Source organism: Molossus molossus, unplaced genomic scaffold (assembly GCF_014108415.1).
Source record: "Molossus molossus isolate mMolMol1 unplaced genomic scaffold, mMolMol1.p scaffold_m16_p_10, whole genome shotgun sequence".
In the NCBI taxonomy this organism is placed as follows: Eukaryota; Metazoa; Chordata; class Mammalia; order Chiroptera; family Molossidae; genus Molossus; species Molossus molossus.
In genome coordinates, this window is record NW_023425345.1 from 4,795,380 (window position 1) to 4,814,968 (window position 19,589).

Below are 19,589 nucleotides of genomic sequence, written 5' to 3' on the forward strand. Positions count from 1 at the left end.
GACAGGCAGATGACCATAATATAAATACAGGTTGGGTCACAATCTCCAGTCCCCTGCCCCCAACACTGGCCTCTTTTCTTCCTCACTCCACACCCACCCCAGCTCCATCCACATCTGCGTCCAGCCAGATGTGCCTGAGCCCAAATGCTGCTCCAACGCACTCTAGCCCTGTGACCTTAGACAGCGACCTGACCTCAGTGAGCCTCAGTTTCCACATCCGTATTGTGAGCATGTCCAGTGAGGCTTAAATGGTACCGAGACTGTAGCTTGCTCAGCACAGAACGTGACACTGGGGCGGGGCAGCTCCCCGAAAGGTATCTTTGGTAATATGGGTTGAGGAGGGGGCCGAGCCCTGGAGGAGTGGGGTGGGGGTCACCCAGGATTCCCGCCGCGCGGTCATCGAGTCGCCGCCCTCTGTGACCAAGGCAAGATAAGCTCTTAGCACCTCCATCTGCCGCTGGCCGCATCCCGGGCTGCTCCCCGCCTCCGCGCCCGGCGCGGAACGGGTGCGAGGCTGGGCCAGGGCCGGCCCGGGGGAGCCTGCGGGGCGGGGCCGCCGCGCCCGCTCCCCCTCCCAGCCTCCTTTTCCTCCTCGCAACGCCGGGCTCAGAGCGGCGGCAGCAGCGGCCGCGGCAACATCTCCGGCTCCGGCTCCGGCTCCGGCTCCGGCTCCTCCCGCTCCCGCTCCGGCCCCGCTCCGGCCCCGCTCCGGCCCCACGCTCTCGGGCCCCGTGCCCCGACCCCGCCGCCGCGCCTCCGGGGGCCTCGGGAGCCCCCGCCGCCCGCCTCACGCTGAAGTTCCTGGCCGTGCTGCTGGCCGCAGGCATGCTGGCGTTCCTCGGTGCCGTCATCTGCATCATCGCCAGCGTGCCCCTGGCGGCCAGCCGCGCGCGGGCGCTGCCCGGAGGCGCCGACAACGCCTCGGCCGCCGCGGGCGCCGCGGCCGCGTCCCCGGGCCCGCAGCGCAGCCTGAGCGCACTGCACGGTGCGGGCAGCTCTGCCGGGCCCCCCGCGCTGCCCGGGGCGCCAGCGGCCAGCGCGCACCCGCTGCCGCCCTTGCCCCTCTTCAGCCGCTTCCTGTGCACGCCGCTGGCAGCCGCCTGCCCGTCGGGGGGCGAGCAGGGCGACGCGGCGCTGGGCGAGCGCGAGGAGCTGTTGCTCCTGCAGAGCACGGCCGACCAGCTGCGCCAGACGGCGCTGCAGCAGGAGGCGCGCATCCGCGCGGACCAGGACACCATCCGCGAGCTCACCGGCAAGCTGGGCCGCTGCGAGAGCGGCCTGCCACGCGGCATCCAGGACGCCGGGTCCCGCCGCGACACTATGGCCGACGGGCCCTGGGAGTCGCCCGCGCTGTTCCTCGAGCTGGAGGACGCCGTCCGCGCCCTGCGGGACCGCATCGACCGCATCGAGGTGAGCGCCACGCCCCGCGCCGCGCCGTCGGGGAGCAGGCCGGGGTGGGAGGGACCGCTCGAGGGCTCGCTGGTCTGGCCACCACCGCTGGTCTGGCCACCACCGCCGGCTGCGGGACCTGGGGGGCCCTCCCGCGAGTATCTGATGCTCGGATCTCCCTCTATGATAAAGGGGGTGATGGCGAGAAGGAAGAGTTCGGGCAGGGTGAGTGAGCAGGAGGCTGACACTGTGACGGAGGAGCTCGGGAAAGGCTCGCTTCTGATTAGTTTCCCTCCAGGCAGTTCCGTCAGCCTCAGCTTCCGCATCTATAAAGTGGGTATAACAGTGTCCACTTGTAGTGAGGATGGACTAAAACGTAGGTGTGTAAAAATGCTTGGCTCGTACCAGGACCTCATTAAATGTCCGTTTCCTTTTCTTCTTTCAGACATCCCCAAAGCAGCACCAGCCCCACTCACTCCCTGTGGTCAGGAGTTAGGATGCGGTGTCCGAGGGGCTCAGAGTCCCCCCCTCCTGCCAAACAGCACGGAACAGAGTGTCCCATAAGCCAAACTCGTGTGCCCCTCACCACCTCCCATCCCCATATCCCCCACCTAGGCTGTACCATAGACCTAAGGGCAGGAGCTCAGGTAGTGCCCTGCCAGCCAGAGTAGCTGGAAGCTGGCAGCCCTGGGGTGGGGACCCAGTGGAGAATAGGGCTCCACCCAGGGTTCCTCCTCTTCCGCTCACTCTTTTCAGACACAGGCTGGGAATCAGACACAAGAGGTCTGACCCAGTAGTCCACTCTTGGCGGTCATGTGATCCTGGGCCAGTCATTTCTCCCTTGAAGTTGCCAGACCCCTACCTCCCTGTTAGGACCTATTTAGGACCTCCAAGAAGGGGAGCTGGACAGACTGGGAAGGACAGGCATCCAGGAGATACTGACCATCCCCAGCCATTTGCCATTTCCAGGCTGCAGGAAAGGGCTTTAGCAACAAAATTGGATCTGGGAAAGGAAGGGAGAGAAAGAGGCCAAAGCACCAGCTGCCTCTTCATACCTCCCTCCAAACCAAGTGCAGCTGGCAGAGGCAGAAAGAGGAGAGAGGCTGGAAAGAAGAAAAGCAGGGACCCCCCGCTCCCCCCACGGCTCTCTGTTAAATCTCTGGCTCAGCAGACAGGCGATGCCATGTGGAAGGGTGGCCGTGCCCATGTACCTGTGAGTGACCCTCCAGAAAGTCTGTGCTGATGTGAGCACCCAGCCCACAGAGTGTCAGAGCGCAGCCAGGGAGCTGTCACAGACAACCCTCTCATCTTACAGGCGAGAAACTTGGGTCTCAGAGACCTCCTAAGGTGAGCGACAGAGGAAGGAGGAAAGCCCGGGGTGTCTTGTCTGCCAGGCCAGCACCCCTTCCCAATTAAGCTCTGGGGGATAGCTCGGATGAGAGCCAAGAGCAGGAAATAATAATAATAATAATAATAATAATAATAATAATAATAATTGCTGCGAGTCATCAGTGAAGTGGGTCTGAGTTTTCCCACCTATAAAATGGGGACAATAATAGCACCGACCCCACCCCGGTGTTAGGAGGATTAAGTGAGTTCATCTTTGTGAAGGACCCAGAACAACGTCTGGCAGAGGTGTGTTCAATCACTCTGAGTGATTGCTATTTTTAACACTAGGCTATCACATTACTAATTTTTTAAATGGTCAAAAATAAAAATGGGGACCAATCCTCCTTTTAGGAATATATTTTATTAATGTAAAAAAATAAGAATTGGTTTCTAAGAAACTTCCTCTTGCCTGCCCTGGACCCTGCCCCCACACCCAGATGGCACCCGTGGTTCTTCTCATGTGTGGGGCTGGCAGGGTGGGCTCTCCACTTAGCCTGCTGAGGTTGGGGCTATCCTGGTGGCTGGGGTTTGGCACCAGGTCCGCCTCTCAGGTTGGGGGAATTCTTGCTTCCTACCCATACCCCTCCTACTTCCTGAGTGCAGTGGACATGGACAAAGAAAGGCAAGGGCTCCCTGCCCACCAGATCTTTCCGAGCCTGGCTGCAGCCAGAGCCAGTCTCTTTGGGGTCTTTGGGAGGAACTGGGGTCTGGAGTCCAACAGACGTGGTCTCAGCTGGACTCCATCCACCTGTTGGACACTGTCTAGTTTCTCTGTTCTCTTTTCACCCAATATGCTCAAAGGGGTGCTCCCCAGTGTTCAGGGTCTACTTTCTCACCACTCACCTGTCTGCCAGCAGGGCACACCGAGCGTGCTCATGGAGACATCACTGAATTGATAAACTGAACAGAACCTTTCAGTTTTTATCTTGCTGGACCCCCTCTTGGATGTCTGACTGTGTTGATCATTTCCTCCTATTGGCTTTCATGCCCTTGACTTCTAGACACCTCTCACCTGCCCCGCTTCTCTCTGCTTTTCTGTCCCCTTTCAGGGTCCTCCTCCTTTAGCATTTGCACCTCTCCTGGCTCTCACCTCACTTTCCCTGGGTGAGCTCAGCCACACCCTGCAGCTTCCAACATCCATTCCACTGTGGTGCCCCAAACCAACGTCATCTCCAGCCCAGGTTTCTCTCCTCAGCTTCAGACCAATAGATCCAACCGCTTCCTGAGCACCTCCCTCTGGATGTCCCGCCAGCCCCCTGCCCTCGTGTCCCTACCTGAACTCAGGTCCTCTGCTTCTCAGATGTGCTGTGAGAAGTCATGCTGGGTTCCTCCCCTTCCCTCCTCCTTCCACTTGGCCTCATCTCTCTCTGGATACTTGCAGTAGCCTCTCACTGGTCTCCCACCCCCAGGCACACCCTTCCATCCATCCTCCTTCAGGTAGCCCTAGGAATCTTCCTTAAGGCCACCATGGGCTCCCCTGTGGTGCAAACTCCTTAGCCTGCTTCCATGCTGTCATTTGGGATCTGGCCCATCTCCCAGTTCCTTCTTGCCTCTGCCTAGATACCCCACCCACCCTAGAATATTCATCCTTATCATTTAAGAGTGTTCTGAGGACACCTCCTCCTGGAGGCCCTCCCTGATCACACTCTATCCACTTCCTTCCCCACTCATGTTCCCATAACCTTCAACACATCCCTGCCCATCCTCACCTGGCACATTTCTGCATCACCCCTTTTCCCACTCCACCAGGCCAACTACCAAAGGGGAGGGAAGGTCACGCTGGCCCAGCCTCTCTCCCCAGGCCTCAGTGGGAGCCATATTTGAGGGCTTCGGAGTAAAGGTCTGTCTTCTTTTCTGTTTTTATTTTTGTTATTGTTGTTGCTGTTTATTGAAAAAAGTCAAAGCTTTGGGGTGGGGGGGCTCACATTTAATTCCACCATTTTATTTGTTTTTGCAGCTTCCTTTTGGTCCTTTATCCAAATCACTGCTGGCGATCGCTTTAATGACGGCCGTAACATTCCCCGTCCGTCGAGGGCTCTTGCGGGAGCTGTAGGTTGTCTCTAGTTATTTTTCTTCCAGATGCTATTGCAGAATCAATTCCAGGCAGATAGTTGTGGGATTTTTTTTTTTTTTTTTCATTTTAAGTCTGTTGAATTATTTCTTTAGGCTCAGTTCCCAAGAGTGGTCATAGTTGGTCAGAGGATATTGACTTCTCATGACTGTGGCCAAGAACCACTTTCCAGAAGGGCTGGACCATTTATGTGGCAACCGGCCATGTGTACACGTTCCAGTGTCCCATTTTTCACTAATTTATCTGTAAAGTGAAATTTCAAGATTGATTTCAGCAGTAATTCTGTGGCATAAACCATATCCTTTGCCCAGCCTAGCAAGCTGGTCACCTCCTTCCATCTTGGAGTGGAAGCTATGGTAAGGAACACCCTGATGACAGTCACAAAAGACCCTGGACTTAATAACAAGTATAGTTCACGCTGAGCACTTGCCATGTATCAGGCACAGTGCATTCTCATTTAATCCTAATAAAATCTCGATGAGGGAAGTACTATTCTATCCCCTTTTAATGACGAAGAAACCAAGGTTCAGAGAGGTTAAGAAATTGGCCCAATGTCACACAGCAGTGACACCTGGATTTGACCCTGTCAGCGTCTGACTCCACAGCCCTTGTTCTTCATCTTTAACTCTAGAGCTGTCTAGAGGGGTCAGACCTCAGTTACCCTCAGGAGAGTGAGACAGGCAGGTGAGCGCAGTGGCCCGTGTGGAGAGCGCCCGGAGCCCCATCTGCCTCAGAGAACCAAAGGCTCGTCCTGCTGGCTGGCCAGAGAGTCAGGAGGATCACGCTGCAGCTTCAGTGATACAAACAGCAGCTAGAAGCAACATTGACTAGGGCCTTGCTACACGTTATCAGTCTTCAGCCCTGTGACTAGGCCGTACACACTCCTATCTCACAGATAAGGCAGCGGGGGCTCAGAGAGTCTGGGGAACCAGAGCCAGGCAACCCCTCACCCCACTTCGGTTTCCTCTCTCTCAAATGATACAGTGGGCCAGCTGCTCCCTAAACACCTTTAAGCTCTAAATCGTCTCTGAAAGAGGAAGGTCTGGTGGCATCCAGTTGAGTTCTTGTTTGTGACTTTAGGCTAATCACTTTTCCTCTATGGGCCTCAGTGGGTTTTTTTTTTTAATCTTTAAAATGGGTGGAAGGAGGGGCTAGGTTTGGTCCAGGCCCTTCAGTCTCTAAATTATGAGTTCTTGGGGATATGCACCCTGACTAGAAATTGGGGGGTACTTATGTATTCCCAAGCTTCCGTTCACCCACTCCCAGCCCTCCAGTTTCTCAGGGAAGTGTGCAGGTAAACACAGTGACTTAGAGAATCTGTTGGTGTCTTTTCTAAAGTTTACTGGTTGCTTTTACTTTTATATTGCTACCCCTTCTGGAAGCTTCTGCTCTGCAGGGCTGGTTCCCCTGCCCGTGTCTCTTTGGCCATGAATGGAGCCAGCAGACTGTGGCAAGAGAGGTTCTGCCCTCTGGCCTTTTATTTGAGGACGTGGAACCTCTGTGCCCTCCAGCCACCTGCAGACCCTGAGGGCCCCTCTCCCAGTGGCTGGCCTCCCCCCATCCAGGTGGGGCACCCACACTGGGAAGCCCTTAACCCCTCCTCCTGCCAGTGTGGCACCTTCGTTCTAAAAAGAAACCTGGTGTGTTAGCCCTGGCTCTGCCACCTGCCCACTGTGACCTCAGAAAATTTCTTCTTTCTGATCCTTAGTTCCCCCATCTGTCAAATGAGAGGGGTGGGCAGGACCCCTCTTGCTCTGTCATCCTGTGCCCCTGAGGCCTTTCCTCCTGGCAGCCTTCAGTCAGGAGACCTGCTCCGAGCGGGGCAGGGCCTTCCCTGCGGGGCTTCTGTGTTTGAGGTATATCTTACAATGAAGATATTTAAGAGCGCACATATCTTCTTTATAAAAGACACAATCTTAAGTACAGCTCAATGAAAATTTATGCATGGAGACACCCATGAAGGTACCACCCAGATCAAGAATCGGAACATTTCCAGTGCCCCAGTAGGCTCATGTGTGACCCCAAAACCCACACTTCCGCAAAGGTCCCACGTTCTGCTTCTGCCGCCGCACGTCTGTGCGCCCGTGTTTGAACGTCATTCCGATGAACTCAGACAGCGGTTCCCCTTCGTGTCTGGTGTTTTCGTCTTCATTGCGTGTAACACTTGGTCTTGGCATGTCAGTGGTCTGTCATTTTCGATGCTGTGGAGTGTTTCTGTGTATGGATATACCTTCCTTGATTTATCCATCCCCCTTGCAGATGAACATTTGGGTCGTTTCTGGTTGGAGGTTATTGCAGATAAAGCTGCTATGAACGTCTTTGTGGTATATTTTGGTGGCTGTAAGCCCTCATTTCTCCTGGCTACATCCCCAGGAGTGGGATGCCTGGGTCCGACGAGAGGCATATATTTAGTGTTAGGAGATACTGCCAAACACGTTTCCAAAGTAGCAGTGAGCGTCTACACACCCACCTGCATGTGAATCTTACCAACCTGGGTATGGTCATTTTATTTTTAAAAAATTTTTTGTTCTTTATTGATTTTTTTAGAGAGAGATTCGAAAGGGAGAGGGAGAAAGAGATGGGAACATTGATGAGAGAGAACATCAACTGACGCCTCCTGCACGCCCCCCACTGGGGATCAGGCCCACAACCTGGGCATGTGCCCTGACCGGGAACTGAACTGGCAACTTCTTGGTGCAGGGTCGACGCTCAACCACTGAGCCACACTGGCTGGGCGGTATGGTCATTTTAAAAACGCTCCTCATTCTGGCCCTGACCTGGTGGCTCAGTTGGTTGGAGCATTGTCCCATACACCAAAAGGTTGAGGGTTCAATTCTCGGTCAGGGCACATAGGGGAGGCAACTGATCAATGTTTCTAAAAAGAAAAAAGCTCCTTGTTCTGGTGGGTGTGTAGTGCACTTGTTGTGGTTTTAATTTGTATTTCTCTGATGACTCATGAAATCGAGCACCCTTTCTATGTTTCTTGGCCATTTTGTGAAGTCCCTGCCCATGGGAGGTGGAATGAGGTCAGGGACTGGCTCTCCTCAGTGAGTGAGACTCGGGGGGCTTCCCCAGGACAGACTTGGGTGCATGATTCCCACTGACCTCTGGGGATAGGGATTGCAGCAACCAACCCAAAGTGGAAGTTCTTACGCACCCCACACACCCCTCATTTGCCTCAGAGGAAGATAAAGTTCAGTTCCGGTCAGGGGCATGTACCTGGGTTGCAGGTTCAATCCCCGGCCCCAGTCAGGGTCATATGGGAGGCAACCAATCAATATGTCTCTCTCACACTGATGTTTATCTCTCTCTCTCTCTCTCTCTCTCTCTCTCTCTCTCTCTCTCTCTCTCTCTCTCCCTCCCTCCCTCCCTCCCTCCTTCCCTCCCTTCCACTCTATCTGAAAACCCATGGAAAAGTATTCTCAGGTGAGGATTAACCAAAAATAAAGATGTGTGGTGGGAGATGGAGGACAGTGGTCTCTTCACGAGGTGACAGCGTGATAGTAATACTGACATGCAGCACTCCATGCGCCACCTCTGCTCTCGGGGCGTCATACCTGTGACCTCGTTTCACTCTCACCACGGTGCTAGGAGATATTATTACCGTGGCCTTCTTGCTGATGGGGAAACTGAGGCACGGCAGCTTTGCATAACAAAGTCACTGGGCTGGTGGAGCCAGGGGTGGGCCCGGGCAGACTCACAGAGGACTTGAGGAATGACCAGAGGGGGAGGTGAGACCACCGGACCCACACTGCTGCTGCCCCTGGAGCTGGGCTGGGCAGGGGCGAGCTGTGCAGGGGGGGACCCTGACCCTAAAGCCAGCACCTTCCCGCTGCTCCCCGAAGCAAAGGAGCGGTTCCCACCTGGGGACGAGGTGTTGGGTCCTCCCCATATACTTCCAGCCTCTCAGCCACCCCGCATAGGCAGGTGCCTCCTCTCTGGTCCCTCTGTGAAGCTGCCCCAAACCACGGTGACAGTCTGCCAGACCCTCCCAGCCTTCTCAGGGCCACTAGAACCTCTCTTTCTGGCCCTCAGGGCAGCCAGGGCAGCCAGCACTGTGCCCTCTTGGCAGACCAACAAACTGAGATCCAGACTGGCAGGTAGAACTGAAGAATGGGAGCAGGTTCTGGAATCTGAAGGGCCTGGGCTGGGATCCCGGCTTTGTCTCTTCGCAGCTGTTACTTAGACAGGTGACTTCCCCTCTCTGAGCCTCAGTTTCGTTATCTGGAAAGTGGGCCTCCTCTCTCCAGGCTGTTGAGAGGGGCTGTGAAGTGTTTGCACAATACTTCCTCAGCGCAGCACCTGGCACAGAGCGTGTGCCAGCGAGGACGGGCCACTGTCCGCATTCTCATTACTCAGGGCTGATGAGCCGCACCTCGGTGCTGAGCAGGACCGGGACCCTGGGCTCTGCCTCCAGGCTCCATACACGCACAGCACACTCCACCCAGGCTCCCGGCATGGCCGACGGTGGGCTCCAAGCCCCCGCTTCCAGCCTCATCAGGGTGATGGCATCATCCTCTCCCCACCACCTTGGGCTAGGCGCCCACTCGGCATCAGGCTGGGAGCCCACGCGGCACGGCCTGCACCCGCAGCAGATGGGAAAGTGGGGGGCGCAGTCATGTTCTTCTGATTCAGACATGGGGGGCACACACGATCCGGTGAGCCCACCCCCTCCCTGGCCTTCCTGTTGGTGGCAGAGTTGGTGGCTCTGACAAAAGAACAGCTTGTGAGCACACCTCCCTCAGCTGCACGGTCTCTCCTCGAAACCATCTGTGTAAATAGCACTCCGCGGCCGTTCCTTCCTGGCAGGTCTTCCCCCCCGAGGGCGGAGGACGCTTTGCTAGCGAGAGAAGGCTTTGGCTCCAGAGGCGGCAGCTCTGCCCAGCCCCATCATTATAGAAAATTCAAAAGGACGCTGCCTCAGTTTCCCTGTCTGTGAAATGGGGACACGAACAGTGCCAACAAAAGTGAGTGGCTGTATGGATACATGAGTAAATAGGTGTAAAGTGCCAAGGATGAGCCTGGCACAGGCATTCAGATGTGTGCCCCTCATGCCAAGCTTATAGCGGAAGGAGGGGGACTGAGGACAGAGCAGTGCTGGACCGAGGAGGCCCAGCCGCGGCCCTCCCAGCAGAGGTGGAAGGCATTCTGAGTTCACCGCCTCAGCCCGAGGTTTCCTGGAAGTCCAGCCACCTCGAAAGCAGTGTGTGGCTGGCCCTGTCTCTCCGTGGGCTCTCTCGATCAAGAGAAGGTTCTGGAGGTAGCAAGCTCCCTGTCCGCTGACGTATTCAAGCTTCACAGTTTGCATTCTGCTTTTATAGTCCATGAGAGCTTTACTTCCTTACCCCTATCCTGGGGGTGAACAGAGCGGGATCAGTGGTCCCTACTTTACAGAAGGGGAAACTGAGGCATTGTGTTTAGTCAGCATGAGAGTCAGGATTCCTAGAACCCTGGGGAGAACGAGGAGCCTTCCAGATAGTGAAGGTTAGTGTAACAGGGGTGTCAAGGTTAGCCCACCTGCCCCCGATTTTGGGGTGGCGTGGCAGAACCGAGTATCTGTCCCTCCAACTCCTCAGCCCTAGACAGTGATTGCAGTAAACAGGCTCTGCTCATTGGCATTTACCACTGAATCGTCTCCACAAACCTTCTAAATAGGTACAGTTGCCCGTGTTGCATGTGAGGAACCAGAGGTTCAGCGAGGTAGAGGCATTTGCTCAGGGTCACACAGCAGGTTGGTTCTCGAGCTGGATGTGAACCTGGGCTGCCTGACTCCAGAGCTGGTGATCTTAACCACAGGCAACCCGGATGGCTGCCCTCTGGAGCCCTGTTCCAGAGCCCGGGTCTGCCTGGGTCCAGACGGAGCCCTGCACCAGCACAGAGAAGCTTGACGAGTGAGTGAGTGAAGACTAAGGGCCCTCAGCATACAGCCTTCCAGCTATGAAGGAGTCAGCTGTGGCCATCAGCTTCACTGCACATTAGAACCCCCGGGAGCCTTTCCAGAGCTCTGCTGCCCCCCCCCCCCCCGGCTGACATGTCCTTGCGGGCAGGAGCCAGCCTGCTCTCAGCTGACCAGTGCATACCAGTCTGACCTCGGGCAAGCTGGGTTTGAACCTGGGCTGTCTGACCCTCTGATCTTAAGATGCTCTGCTAGACGACCAGTTTGTTGCCTAAAGCTGGTATTGCTGACTCCATTTTGCTTACGGGGAAGCTGGAGCTCACCTGGGATCACTCGACAGGGGCGGAGGTCTCTGAACCCCACGTCCCTTCCCTCTCTCTCGGAGGGACCTCACACACCTCTTTCTCTGCCCCGAGAGCAGCAGGAGCTCCCAGCCCGCGTGAACTTCTCAGCTGCCCCTGCGCCTGTGCCCATGGTGCCCACTGCCCTGCACTCCAAGATGGATGAACTGGAAGGGCAGCTGCTGGCCAAGGTGCTGGCACTGGAGAAGGAGCGCGGGACCCTCAGTCACAGCAGCCACCAGCAGCGGCAGGAGGTGGAGAAGGAGCTGGACGCCCTGCAGGGCCGCATAACGGAACTGGAACACGGTGGGTCCTGGGCCCCGCAATGGGCGGAGCAGGCGAGGCCTTGGTCCTCAGATGGCACCTCTGGTGGGGGGGCGGATTCACTGGAAAGACATTTTCATGCTCTCTGGAGGCTGAAGTAGAAAGGTGGGGAGGAGGCTGTGGAACACAAGAGGGAGAGAATAATCGATGGCTATCATCATCATTAAGTTAGTATTTCTGGCACTTATTATATTTTGGGAGTGGGCTAAGGACTTAACCTATCAGCTGGTTTAAACTTCACCCACCACAAAGGGATGGCACTGTTGTTAGCCCCATTTCACAGAGGAGGAAACTGAAGCTCAGGGAGGTCAAGTGTTTTACCCAAGGTCACACAGCCAGTAAATACTGGATGTAGACTTCAAACCAGGTCTGACTCCAAAGCCCATGTATTTAAACACCCTACAAAATAGCACCGTCAGTGAATCAGAATTTGGTCATTTGTTTAACACCTGGGCCTGGCACTGCCAGGGAATCAGAGAAACCTGACGTAATGGACAGTGTACAGGTCTGAGCACCAGGAGACCTAACTCCTGGTTCTCCAGCTGTCACTGACTTGCTCTGGGACTTGAGAAGTTTGCTCCCTTTCCCCAGGCCTCATTTTCTTCATCTGAAAAGTGGAGATTTAGGACTCATACACTCTCAGGAAGCTTTCATTTTAAAACCTTGTGAGGACCACCCATAAGGGGCTTATGGAAAAGTTGAGGATACCAGGGAAAACCCTGAGCAGTTAGGTGGGACTAGCTTAAATGTAAATCAGTTGTTCTGGAGAAAGAAATCCAGGAGACTTCCTGGAGGAGGTGGGCCTCAAGCTAGTCCTTGAAAGCAAAGGTAGAGAGTGAATTTTGGAGTGAAGAGGCAATAGCAGGGGGCACAATTAAAGGGAGACATAGCAAGTGCCTAGGGACTAGTAGCCTCCCTCCTGGAGTGTGCCCTGCCCACTCCACCCTCGTTGGTGTCCACTGACTCACCATTTCCACCTTGCCCACCTCCCCTCAGGGTCCTCAGCCTACAGCCCCCCTGACGCCTTCAAGCTCAGCATCCCCATTCGCAACAACTACATGTACGCCCGCGTGCGGAAGGCGCTGCCCGAGCTCTACGCCTTCACCGTCTGCATGTGGCTGCGGTCCAGGTCGGGCAGCTCTGGCCAGGGCACCCCCTTCTCCTACTCAGTACCAGGGCAAGCCAATGAGATTGTGCTGCTGGAGGCGGGCCCCGACCCCATGGAGCTGCTGATCAATGACAAGGTCAGTGGGTTGGGCAGACTGGAGGGGTGGGGGAGGGGCACCTTCCAGGAGCACCGCACTGTGCTGGGCCCCACGCGTGTGGGCTCTTTCAATTCTCTCTCTCAGCGTATTCAGCACACATGCCATGCCTGCTGCGTGCCACGCCAGGCCCTGGCAACGCAAGGACAAGCCAGACCTGGGGTGGCTGAAGAGGGGCGTGTCCTAGAGAGGCTGTGAGGGCGGCGCTCCCATTACAGCGGAGGCCTGTGAGGCTCGCGGAGATCCCGTGACTTCCTCAGCCACCCAGCTCCAGGAGCAGGGCTGCAAGTGTCTGCCCCTGGGGTCCTGTTCATTCTCCTGGCAAGAGAGGGAGGCCCAAGGACCTGCCTAACTGCTCCTTCCAGACCACCAGAATCCTGCTCAGCAGGAGGTACCTTTTGTGGGTGTACTAGAAGAAGAGGAAGGAGATGGACCCAGGGGACAATGAATTTTTTCTGTGACCCCATAGGTCCTGAGAAGACCTGAGGTGGTCTGCATCTAGAGCCTCTAACCACGTTACTTTCTTACACCCCCTGGCTGCCATCCTTGGCTCTGTCCACGGTCAGCACTCAGTTCTTAGAAGCGATTCAGCACCACGGACAGGGCACAGGGCAGCCCTATTTCCGGAACCTCCGGAGTCCTGAGTGACAACCTCACAGGCGACCACTCACAGTTCCCCTTTTATTCCAGCCTCTAAGCCTTTGCTCCTGCCGTGCTGCCCACTTGGTTGCCTTGTGTGCAATGGTCAGAGTCCACTGTCATCCAGATGTCTTTAGACTCCGTGTCTTTGTTCCCACACCCCCTCTTCCTCTGGGCCTTGATCGGCTCTCTACCTCCCAAATGGTCCCTCTGTTACTTTGTCTTGTAACATTGTCCCCGAAGTCCACTCCTGTGCAGACGCAGCTCATTTACAGCCAGGACCAGATTCATATCCCCAGTGTCCAGAACAGGACCTGGCACCAAGTAGGCCTCAGAGAGTGTTGCATTACATTGTGATCTCAGAGAACTCAGATGAAAGAGCAGCAAGTACCTTCACCTCACAGGCCAACGCTAACCACTGAGCTGGCTTCGGCGAGCATGTTGATGAGGAAGATGCTGAGGCTGAGTCCAGGCTCGTGATTGACTGGTCATGTCTGCCTTGGAGAGGAGGCAGAGGTGACTGCATAATTGCCAGCCCTTGCCTGACCTCCTCACTTCACAGATGAGGAGACCGAGGCCAGGGAGGAAGGTGCAGACCCCGCTGGGTCCCACAGGGGGATGGTTGGCAGAGCCAGGGCCGGATGCCAGTGTCTGGCCTGAGTCCAAGGTGTGTTCCGCCACTGCCCATACTTTTTGAGCCCGGGCACTGTGTGCGGTGTTCAGGGGAAGGTAGGATTGGAGAGGCGGCTCCCACCCTACGTGACCTGTTAGTGAGTAAACTACCTGGAAACAAATGAAAACCAACACTGACTAGACCCTTGTGATCTGAGTGAAGCTGCCTAGTTAGGTCATGAGGAAAGAGGAGAGTGGTGGGGAAGATGCTGGGCTGGGAGGAAGGAGGGGTCAAGCCTCGGGAAGGGAGGACACGGGTCTCCTGCCCCACTCACTGCTCCAGGCTTGGGCCTTGTGACCCCTGACCTGGGGCTGGGGGATCTGTGTCCAGGTGGCCCAGCTGCCCCTGAGCCTGAAGGACAATGGCTGGCACCACATCTGCATCGCCTGGACCACGAGGGATGGCCTGTGGTCTGCCTACCAGGACGGGGAGCTGCGGGGCTCCGGAGAGAACCTGGCTGCCTGGCACCCCATCAAGCCTCATGGGATCCTTATTCTGGGCCAAGAGCAGGTAAGGCTCAGGGTGATATCAGGGCTTGAGGCCCAGGTAGACTTCCCACCCAGGGCCCCTGAGGAGGAGGGGCTAGTGGAGGGACCAGAAAGCACAGCAGTGACCACTCAGCACTGTCTGACCCAGCCATTCTGCAGATGGTCTGGCAGACTGAGACTCAGAGAGGACAGAGACCTGCCCAAGGGGCTAGAACCTTAGGGGCAGGGTTAGATGCTTAGGGGTGGGGCTAGAGTTGTGGGGCGGGGCTAGAGCCGTGGGGGTGGGGCTAGCGGAGCTTCCACTGGGACAGGGGCCTGCCTCTGAGTCGGCCACCTATCTTTTCTGCACTCTCACTCCATTTTCTCTCCTTTTTCTATGTTCTCTTGGCCCAGGATACCCTGGGAGGCCGGTTTGATGCCACCCAGGCCTTTGTGGGTGACATTGCCCAGTTTAACCTGTGGGACCATGCCCTGACATCTGCCCAGGTCCTGGGCATTGCCAACTGTACTGGACCGCTGCTGGGCAACGTCCTCCCCTGGGAAGACAAGCTGGTGGAGGCCTTTGGGGGTGCAACGAAGGCTGCCTTCAGTGCCTGCAAGGGGAGAGCTAAGGCATGAGGGGCCACCTCACCAAGGGCCCCTGCCAGTTTGGGGACCTTACAGGAGGGGGAACACATTCCCCCCACACTGGCCTCCCCTCCTGCTCCACTCCTGACCATGCCCCTCATTTCCCCTACCTACACCCACACCTCCAGAATGCCCTGCCTATGATGGCTGCCCCCTGATCCCACTTGGAGGGGGACAAGCAGCTCAAGTCAATAAGTCAAGCCTGGGTGAGGCCAGGGCCTGGCAGGGGTGGATAGCAGTGTCCATGGCTCTGCCCACAGCCATCTCTTACCCCTGCCACACCCTGTCCATCAACCATATCTGATTCCACTGATGTCAACAGCATCCCCACGGGGTTGTGTATGGGGGGAGGGGAGACCTTTCACTCCCTGTTCCCCATACAGCAGGCCTGGCCCCTTCCCCTTCGGGGCCACAACAGGCCGCAGAGCAGTGCCCCCAGCTGAGAGGGGAAAGCAGAGACACAGGAGACTCAGGCTCACCCCTCCTCCACTTTTCCACCAGCTGACAGTCAAGGGCAGCAGGATCTTAATGGACCCTCTCCCCCAGACCCCTACCCCACCCACACCCACACCCTCTCTCTTCCTCCTCTGTCCTTGTTTCTTTGTGTGCAGTGGATTAAATGTTGGTTCCATGCCTGTCCCAACCCCACCTCAACTTCCAGGACATTCCCTTCCCAGCTCTGACTGGAGGGTTAGGGACCAAGACCCCAAAAGGCCAAAGGACCGTAGTCTCCCCTGTGCCCACCCATAGCTATGTCCACTGCTGGCATGGTCACTTCTCCCCCTCTGTGGCCAGGACAGGGCCTGGGCCACTCGGGCCTGAGCTAGGAGCAGCATGAGGCAGACGCACTGTGCTGCAGGGGACCAGGCTCTGGCACAGCCACACTCCCACCCCTGTCAGAGCTGAGAAGGCACCCAGCCTGATCCCTGACCTGCATGGCCTGCAGCCTCTGAGGAAGGAAGGAAGGAATAGGCGGAGTGAGCAGGGAGAAACATGGAATGGTGTGCAGAGCATTGGATGCGGAGGAGGAGCCCCTGGTTCCTAGCCAGCTCTGCTCTGTGGCCTTCTCCAAATCCCTGCCCTCTCTGGGCTAGCCTTCCTCATTTGTGAGCAAACATGAGATGGTTTGTGATTTCAGGTGACTAGGGTGGGGAAAGCCTGAGAACTTTCCTGGTGACTGAAGGGCATAGCAGGGGCAGATCCTGGGACAGGGCAGCACGTGGGATCTGGCTAGGCATGGGTCAGGGTCAGCAGCTGGCTCCAGAGAGTCAGAGGCAAGGGCACGGGGCAAGGCAGGCCAGCCTCATGTGCATGCTATAAAATCAGCTCTCTGGCCTACCCTAGCCTGGCACTCTTGCCTGTTGGAGGGTGTCTCAAAGGGCTGGTGGCTTCCTGGTCCCCACCCTTGAGTCCTCATCAGCTCTCCTGAGAAAGTGGGAGAATGTCAGAGCTGAGAAGGCACCCAGTCTGATCCCTGGCCTGCACAGACACGGAAGAGCTCAGAGAGGGCAAGTGACTTGTACAGGGTCACCCAACACAATGGGCAGAGTCAGGACTAGAACCCAGGGCTCTGACTCCCTCTTCCGTGCTCCTTCCCCACACCATTCTGCCTACCCATGGGGGTCTTTGAGTCCAGGCCTCACTTAGAGGAGGGACATTTGAGAGGTCAGAATGCTTTCCAACATGACCACTGGAACATCTTCCCTTATAAGACACATCTTGGCATCCCCTACCTCCTGGGAGGCTTGATCCCGGGCACTCTGGCAGCAATGGTGAGCTGAGAAAGCAGGTGTCCCTTCCCTGCCAGTCACCTGCCAGGTCTGGGCAGCTGCAAGCTACCTGACTCGAGTGGGCACTGGTGCCTTTTGCCCCACTTTTTGTTCCTTGTCTCTGCCCCCACCGCCAATCAGCCTGAGGCGCGGTGGAAGAGCTGAGGCTGCGGAGGCTTTGCTGACTTGCCTCCAGCCCCAGATCCTTGTTTCCATTGCAAGAGCACAGGTAGACCTTCCAGCACCTCCAGCCCAGCTCCCCCAGAAGAACCTAGGAGCGATGGCGTGCTTCAGCCAGGACCTGCTGAGATCTAGGTTGCCCTGGTAACAGCCAATGACATCAGCCCTAGTGCTGGGCCAAGTATCTCATGGTGACATACGCTGTTGCTGGGGTGATGGCAGAATTTGGAACTTAGCTTTCAGGGGCACTGGACATTGGCTTTATTGGGTTTCTATTTGTGTTTTTAAGGAAGCAGCTTTTGCAGAGGCCTTGGGGGAAAGAAAGGGTCTTAGGATGGAGGTGACAGAACTGGTCTGACCACTTGAGCCCACCCAGAGAACATCCCAAGTCCTGTGTGCCTTGTCATGGGATGTGCCCTGGTTGGCTATCCAGAGGGAAGAGGAACAAATTGGAGGTGTTGGGGTGCAAGCTCTGAGTCTGGGCCATGGGGGAGTGGCCTGGATCCCCATTTCCAGTCCGGGAAAATGAAAGCCCCAAAGTCCCCACGCCTTCATACACTGGCCGAATGCCTGCTGCGTGGACTCTGGCTTGATCCTCAGCTGCTCCGGGCACAGCCGGGATGGCGGGGGAAGAGGATCTGAACCGGGGCTCAGCTGCGTCCCTAGCTGCTCTCTCTGGTGGTGACGCTGGAGCCCGTGTGTGTTGCGTCATTCTAAACATCAGGCCCTGCGCTAAGCACCTCCTGGGCATCCTCTCATTTCTCCTCTCAATGCTAGACTTTCTTCATGCAGATGAGGAAACTGGGGCCCAGAGAGGTTAAGTAACCTGCCCAGTGTCAATCAGCCAGCAAATGATGGAGCCCAGACTTCAAACCAAGGCAGTTTATGTCAAGGGCCCACCCCTCAGCCCAAGGGGACAGTCACTCCCACACTGTGGATCGGGATTTGGGCATCATTGCTCCTGCCGGGTTTTGACCTGAGGGATGTGCCTGACCCTCTTTACTACCCTACAGAGTTCAGAGTCTAGGGTGGAAGAAGAGAGGCAAGTCATAGGCCAGCCCCAGGGCCAGGGTCCCCTTGGGTGAGACTGTGGGAGTGGTCCCCGTCCCTTCAGGGAAACCCCCCTGCAGTGTGCCCGCCTCTCCTCCAATGGCTGGAGATTCCAGGAGAGCTGAAAGGTGGACTCCCTCCGAGAGCCCCGGCAGGGGAGGGGAGGAACCGGCAACTCCTGCGTTGGGCCAAGCCCTGCTCCAGGTGCTTCACAGCTCTTACCTGCCAGATTCTCCCACCTCGGTGGCATGTTGTGCCCCCAGCCAACCTCCCACGGGGACAGATCACCTTGCCACACCTGTGCATGACCTCGGTCCACAGATTTGGACAGAAGGGCTCTTAGAGGCAGCCAAAGCCCTCATTTTACAGATGAGGACACCAGGGCCCACAGAGGACGAGTGGCCCAGCGCTCCATCTCTGCATTGAGTGCTCTCCACGACACAGTGCCCTCTCCCCACACTGGTCCCCCTTCGCTGGGTTTGTGCACCTTTGCCCTGAACAAACTGGAGAAAGGGTCCCCTTCCAGAGATGGGATCATTTTCTTTACCCCCTTTGTCCGAGCTGCCTGCTACCCCAAACCCCACCTCCCCCGTGGCCCCTGACCTCTGACCCCCTGGGTGGAGAAGAGGCTCTCGTGGGCCCAGTCTAAGCAGTGAGTGAGCATGTCATGCTGCTGGGCACTGAAATTAGTGCACCCTTCTGGTGACCCCCCGCCTCCCGTCCTCCTGGCCCAATTTTGTACATAAAGTGACATGAGATGCAACGTGTGTGTGTGTATATGTGTGTGTGTGTGTGTGTGATATGTCATGGACTTTGTCACTTTTTTGTTTTTGTAAATTTGAATGTTCAAAATAAACATGACGTTTACTCTGAGGCTCTTCTTGCAAGGCTGGGCCACCCGGAGGCGGGCAGGAAGGAGGCTGCGACTTGGGGCAGGGCAGTGGGCAAATACAGGAGGACAGGAGGTGCGGCCTGGGTGCCCAGAGCCTCACCCAGATCACCTGTCCCCCAGTCTGACAGGTTCTGCCAGGCCCCAGGTACAGACATACCCCATGTCCCAGGATTTATGCAGGAAGGATGTGAGAACACAAATCCCATGTGGAAAGTGTCCCAGTTCTGATAACTGGGCTTTGGCCTCATTCCTAACACCCCATCCCCACCTCGTGCCCCAGTTCTGGGAACCAGGTCCCTGACTTGTTCCCTGAGACCCAATCTGCCTGAGTCACTTGCCTGGACCCCCAGAGTGGTGCCTCCCTTGGAGTCCTGGGGAGATGGGGGAGGGGAAAGGAAGTTGGCCCTGGTGTGGTTCAAACCCTCCCCTCCCCGTGGTCTACCTGGACACCTCTGACTTGCTTGACCTCTAAACTGGACTTTCTGATAGTCCCCCACCCACCCCTCCAGCACCCACCCATCCCTGGAAGGCTTTGATCTAGTCCCCAGCCCTCCCTGTCCACACCATCTTAGGAACACAGCAAGACAAGCCTTCCCAGA

At 56.6% G+C, this 19,589-nt stretch overlaps 1 protein-coding gene across 1 annotated transcript; it reads left to right on the forward strand.

Annotated features, from left to right (window-relative positions):
- The first annotated feature begins 230 nt into the window (after nt 1-230).
- NPTXR (neuronal pentraxin receptor) lies at nt 231-15,413 on the forward strand. Its single transcript, XM_036250770.1, has 6 exons — nt 231-237; nt 611-1,410; nt 11,167-11,392; nt 12,407-12,654; nt 14,315-14,494; nt 14,866-15,413. The coding sequence occupies exons 1-6, from the start codon at nt 231-233 to the stop codon at nt 15,088-15,090; spliced, it is 1,686 nt and encodes a 561-aa protein (XP_036106663.1). The 3' UTR covers nt 15,091-15,413.
- Nucleotides 15,414-19,589: the final 4,176 nt, after the last annotated feature.

Excerpts from the sequence above, each read along its gene's own strand:
- NPTXR (XM_036250770.1), top strand. Across the intron at positions 12,655-14,314 it reads AGCTGCTGATCAATGACAAG|GTGGCCCAGCTGCCCCTGAG; the intron begins GTCAGTGGGTTG and ends ATCTGTGTCCAG. Across the intron at positions 14,495-14,865 it reads TTATTCTGGGCCAAGAGCAG|GATACCCTGGGAGGCCGGTT; the intron begins GTAAGGCTCAGG and ends CTCTTGGCCCAG.